The 6,000-nt window shown below is 47.3% G+C and overlaps 1 protein-coding gene across 8 annotated transcripts in view; it reads left to right on the top strand.

Moving 5' to 3' along the window:
- The first annotated feature begins 927 nt into the window (after positions 1 to 927).
- Positions 928 to 6,000, top strand: part of AQP11 (aquaporin 11) — a 20,838-nt gene continuing 15,765 nt past the window's right edge. For 6 of the 8 annotated variants that reach the window (XR_012040511.1, XR_012040508.1, XR_012040510.1 and 3 more), the window contains exons 1-2: positions 928 to 1,408; positions 1,517 to 2,164. Coding sequence is in view for 3 of the 8 variants with exons in the window: in XM_072850868.1 (XP_072706969.1) it covers positions 1,570 to 2,164 (595 nt within the window). In the remaining 5 variants the exon portion in view is untranslated. The remainder of the gene's footprint in view (positions 1,409 to 1,516; positions 2,165 to 6,000) is intronic. The other 2 variants (XM_072850870.1, XM_072850871.1) reach the window with 2 other exon arrangements.

The raw sequence follows: 6,000 nt of genomic DNA, 5'->3' as shown, positions 1-6,000 counted from the left end.
AAAACCAGGATTTTGGCACTCCTAAAAATGCGGCACCAGTCAGTGACAGAGAGGACAGAAAGCAGGAAAAAGCACCGCAAAACGCATTTATTCTTTCCACAGGGTGAAAACTAAAGCGGTACATCAAAGGACACATGGTACAACCATTCGTGTGCTCAGAGCCCACAGACTTATTTCTCTCTTCCCCCCTACAAAACACTCGCAGCAAGAGGTACAACCTTTTCCAGACACATAACTGCAAAATAGTGCTGCAGGTAGAGACTGAAGGAAAACTCAGCCCCAGACTAATAGCGCAGGAAGCATTTACACTAATATCTCACACTGGACTCACCCTTCTCAGTTACTAGGCACAAAAATTATCCTAAAGGAAGCCATGCCTACTTTTCAGGGCCATCCTGAGGCCATTTGGGGCCTGCTATGAAAGCCAATGTTACCACCTTCTGCAGCATGCGGACGACACCTATTTTTAGCATTACTTTCACTGGAGAAGCCCAAGAATCACCACCTGCCTCATCCTGGTGCCCTGTCAAAGGCCTTTCTCCCCGCAAGTGAGTGGGAGGAAGAGACTGAATTAACCCACACACCTGCCTCTTGTGCAGCAAGGCTCCCAAGAACAAGGGAAACCACTCTAAAAGCCTTCAGCCAGGCTGAGGCGAGCGGCAGTTATCAGGACCACCTCGGTTTTGCCTCCCGGCCCTCCGGCTGGCGGGCAGGGGCTGCTCCTCTCCTCACCTCACCTCACCGCCCCTCGCCTCACTTCACCTCAGCACGAACGCCCACAGCCTGCGCGCGGGAAGGCACCCACGGCGCCTCGCGCCCCGCTCGCCCCCGCCCCTATCGCCCCCCGCCGGGGAGCCGGGCACCGCGCGCATGCGCGGTCCCGCAGCCCTCTCGCGCGCTGCCGGCGGCCGGCTGAGGAGGAGGAGGAGAAGAAGAAAAAGGAGGAGGAGAAGGAGGCGGCCGCGGCGACGCCTCGCCTCGCCTTGCCTTGCCTTGCCTTGCCTTGCCTTGCCTTGCCTTGCCTCGCCTCACCCCGTCGCGGGGACGGAGCTTATTCTTTAACCGCTTTCGCCTGCCTGCAGACAGGCCGCGCTACCAACCCGATCCAGAAATTGGCTCGTCCTCCTGTTCCCCCGTGGGCGGGGGCGGGGGCGGGAGCGGGAGCGGGAGCGGGGGCCGGGGCCCTCCGCCCCCACTGCGGGCTGAGGGGAGCTCCGTCCGCCCCACCGCGGAGGGTCTGAGGGAAAGCAGAGCCCCCTTCTTCCCTCCCGTGCCTCTTTTCCATCGCAGGGAGAGACCTTCCTTCTCCTACCCCTTCCCTAGCGGGGAGAGGAGGGGAGAGGGATCCCCCTGCCCTCACCCCTGTCAAGCCGGGCTCCCCTGCCCTTTGCTCCCCGTCAAGCCGAAGGTGAGTCAGACGTCTCGCAGGCTGCAAGCAGGTGGGGAAAGAACCTGGCTCCTACCTCGAAGGGAAAGGGTGGTCATTCTCCCTCTCCCGCTTGCTTTCTCCCCATAGGTGGTGGGGCTGGACCAGGGTGAACTCGTCCTTCCGCCTGTGAAACTGTCGCCATGGCTGTTGGTGGGGTCGGGACCTCGCTCCTGCTGATGGCCGGCATCATGGTAACGGTGGGGCTTTGCAGGAGATTAACCCGCCGCCGGCTGCGCTCCCACCAGCGCCTTTACACTTTTCTTTTGGAGATGGTTAGCACCTTCCAGATTTGCGCCTGCACTAACGAGCTCTGCCTGCTCGGCAATGTGGAGCCGAAGCCGCATACCGCCCTCACTCTCACCTACGGTTTCACCGTCCTGCACGGCTTGACTCTGACTGGCAGCACATGCAATCCCTGTGGCACCTTGCAGCCAATGTGGGGCGGTGGGATATCGGTCAAGATGGGTGGACTCAAGATCGGCGCTCAGTTCGTGGCTGCAGTGCTTGCCAGAATGTTTATGCGCTTAATCTGGAGCCTGGAGATGGCAGAGCCACATTTTGGAGCACTCTCACAGGGCTGCAGCAATCCCATGCAGACCACAGAGACACAGGCGTTCTGCATAGAACTGCTCTTTTCGGTCGTTTTCCAGCTGACCGTCCTGCGAGTGGAAAGTGTTAATCCCAAATACAAAGTCCATTTGATTGCTCTTCTCATCACCACGCTCGTGTATGCAGGTTAGTCTTTTTTTTTCTCTGTTCCTGCAATAAAGTTGTAATGGAAGGGGTTTTTTATTTTCTTAAAAGTGTTAAGATGCAAAATTATTTTTCTTAGAGTACAAAAAATGCATCAAGGAAAGTCTTTGGTCCTACATATGCAGAGTTCATTTGGAGTTTATGTAAAGTTTGCCTGGTTAGACTCCAGGCAGGTGTGGGGTTAAGAATGAAATGAGTTACGAATTTAAAATTCTGTCAAATCTACAGGTAAATAGCGTTAAGACTTTCACAGAACACTGTTAAAATATCTCCGTGAAGGATTGTTTCATAATCTGACTTTATATAGCGTGAGTGATTTCGTACAGTGTGCTCTGATTTCTAAGTGGCATTGCGAGAGAGCACCGCTGTCTGTATCAGGAAAAAAAACCGCTGATTGTGCAACGGCAGGGTACAGACCGGTAATATGGAAGTTTGGCATTTAAATAATGCATAATTCATATCAGTGCAGTTTATTGAACTACATTAAATCCTTAAATCAGAAGCAGGAATGGTTGTTTGTAGAATGCATGCAGAAATTATAAAATAATACCTCATGAAACGAAGAAAAAAATTAGGTGCCTGTTGTATTATGGCATTTACAAGAGCCTCCTGTGTCTGTAATGCCCTGTGTGGCCGTGTCCTTGCCCCTGCCTGACTGTCACCTCATGCTTCCCAGAGCTGGGACACTGTCACCTGCACAGCCTCTCTGGACCAGCAGGGAGGAAGAGGTGAGGGGAGTCAGCCTGAACTTCTTTCTGCTGATTGTTGATGCTCCCTGTTGTCCCCAGTGAAGTGCCAGAGTTATGTCACTTGTCACTTGAGGACTGTCCTGCAGGGAGTGGGTTGTACTGGGAAGGCGATTCTGTAGTTTGGGATACAGGGAGGTGAGCAAGACTGTTACGGAGCTCCTTGCCTGTGCTACAGCCCCCACCACAGAGGAAGTCATCTAGGAAATTACCAAATCCGTTTATGAGAGAGGGAGATCACTCTCTTATCTGCAAGTATCTGGAATGTCATTGGCATCTTTTCCAAAATGTTTAACTGTATTATGCTATCTAACATAATAGCATATAGTAGAATAAAGTACAGTCGAATTTTCAGATGTATTAATGAAAAAAACGTTACTCATTATGTTTAGCTGAAATTAGCTAATACCTGAAAGATTAAAAGAACTCCATGGAGGATTTTGAGAATTAACTTAGCAATTTGAACTACTTTCTAAAATTAATTTTTGAAGGCAGAGGCAAAGTGTCAATGCATTTTGGCACATTAAATGTATTTCTGAATTGCTCAGTAAAAGCGTAGCCAAAGATTATCCTACCTCTTCTACAAGCACAGAAAGCTGGATTCCTGATTCTTAACATTCCTTTCCCGCTTAGCAAATAGTCATATAAAATACTATGTGCCACATTGCCTTTCTCTTTGCTAGTTCATACAGAGAATTCACGCCCAGTGTCATTGGCCAGGCTGGCCTCTTATCTTTTCCTAGCAGGAGAAGGCTGTGTACCAAGTCCCCCTCCTTGTCATAAACTTGGACTTGTTACGACTATCCAGCGCAATCTATCTGCATGTACTTCTAGGAAGCATCAGACCCACTGCTCCCAGGCCTCTTCCACAGGCACAGTTTGTGCTCTGTGGTGTGCAGAACACCCTGTGCTACCTGGACATTTTTCTTTCCATTTCTTTTAATCTAGAGTCACGTCTACTATAAAAATATATATACATTCCAGAGAGCAGATCCTGAATCTAGCTTTATCCCCTCCTTAGTGGAAAATCTAATTCTTTCTTGTTCACTCTGCTCCAGGCTTCCTAAGGTTTGCACTCTTTGCTGTACACTTGGGTTCAAAGGGAAAGGTGAAAAGTACCACCCTCCCCCTGCAGTAGTCATGAGCCCGGTGTTTACTGTGCACTCCTCAATGTGGATTGCAGCCTCCTGAAGTAGAGGAGGGCGTAAACCCCAAGATTCCTATCACTGCGCTAATGTACAACAAGTGTGGGAGCAGGCTGCTGCTGCTGATTTCTTTCTGTGATGAAGTCACAGGCTTGCACTGTAACAGATCTCTTTTACAGTGGAAGGTTAGGTAGGTACATGTAGGACACCTTGGAGGTTCTCAGACCTTTCTTGCTGCCTCTTTCCCTCTGCCCACATCTACACACAAGCGTTGCCCAGAATGTCCTCCATTCTCCTGCCCCCTCCATTTTGAGGGCTGCTGATTGGGACCCCCTTCCCCACAGGCACTCAGCGCAGCCTCCTGACAGCGTGCCAAGTAGCTGAGGCAATAGCGAAGAGCCTGGTGGGTGGCCACGCCCTGTGTCTGGTGCATATATACAACCCACAGTATATCCTGTGGGTCTCATGGTGCAGCCCTAGCCATGTCTGTTCCACCTCCAGTTTGAGAAACGGTGCTTCGTACACACTGTGGGAAGAGTGACTTCCAAATCAGGTGTTATGGATAGCAGGCCGAGTTCTTGTCTACAGGCTTTGAAGACAGGCAGATGCTTTGGATCATGCTCAGGAAATCTTCTGCACCTCTTCGTTAATAAGGAACTTGAGCGCTTCTTTAAGTGGAATGGATCTTTCTTGCTCACCCAGCACCAAAGGGTTTGGCAACCAGCACACGTTTAAGCAAAGCAATGCTAATTTAGGAAATCTGGTAACATTTTTGTTACAAAAATAGCAAATAGTTTAGAATATTGTATGAATAATGATTTTTCAAACTTTAATTTGACAGATACAGTGTTCTAGCTGGGAACTCAGGAAGGTGCATTACATTTACAAAATAAAATTCATGCTAATGATTTCTTTTTACACTCCAATTTTAAAACCCAAATCAATTGTGCCTTCAGGATCCGGGTTCATTATGGTTATGAATGAACCAGAAATGTTAGAAAATACATCTCATACATAGTATATCGTATTTCATTCCATGAATTAGGTTTTACTATATGTTTGAAAGTGTATCCTATAAGAGGAATGATTGCAGTCAAAAAAGAACTGCAAGAACAAATATCTCTTACTCCATATGAAATTTGGTTTGGGTAAAATTTTGACGGATAGCCATATCCCTGTGGCTGACACCTGTCTAAATGTATTGATACACATACAGGGCTCAAAAACATTAAATTGGATTTATATGGTTGACTAAGTTAAGTTAAAATAAATGTTGACAAGTCGCTGTTGTGTGTACCCCATAAAATGTACCCTAGGTATGCCATGCAACTTACTGCAACAAATAACATCAGATTATACAGTGCAAGCCTGTGACTTCATCACAGAAAGACATTAATAGCAGCAGGTAAAAATGACATACATATTTTTAATTCCAAGTTTCTTCCTCATTTTGGTTTTGCCTTCAGTAATTTTGAAAGTTAAAATTACTTTCTCAGCACACATTACTTCACCTTTTTAAGTTTTTATGTGTATAACAGCAAAGATGTTACACTTCTTTTGCCATAAAATCATTTATCTTTCCTGGTACGCAGACTGAGATGTTTAATAAATATTTTTAAATAAGATTATTCTAGTGGCCCTGGCCTACGGTTGATATTCCAGTAGTTTTTAGTAATGAATATTGAAGAAACGCAGCAGTTAAAACTCTGTCTAATGTTTGATGTTCAGAAACAGCAACTGCTTCCTGAGAGCAAAATTCTACTCTTAAATGTGTATTTGTGGATATAAAAGCAGAAGCAGTGAACTCATAAACAGATTAAAGCAAAGTAAATTATCATAGATGGCCTTCCTGGCAACAGTGGAAGTTGTTAACGTGTCAACGTGCAGAATAACAGGCTGCGCAGTAAATCTGAGTTGCTGTTGAGAA

The sequence above is a fragment of the Ciconia boyciana genome, chromosome 1 (assembly GCF_034638445.1).
Source record: "Ciconia boyciana chromosome 1, ASM3463844v1, whole genome shotgun sequence".
NCBI classification, from domain to species: domain Eukaryota; kingdom Metazoa; phylum Chordata; class Aves; order Ciconiiformes; family Ciconiidae; genus Ciconia; species Ciconia boyciana.
This window is presented reverse-complemented; position numbering and strand designations above follow the sequence as displayed.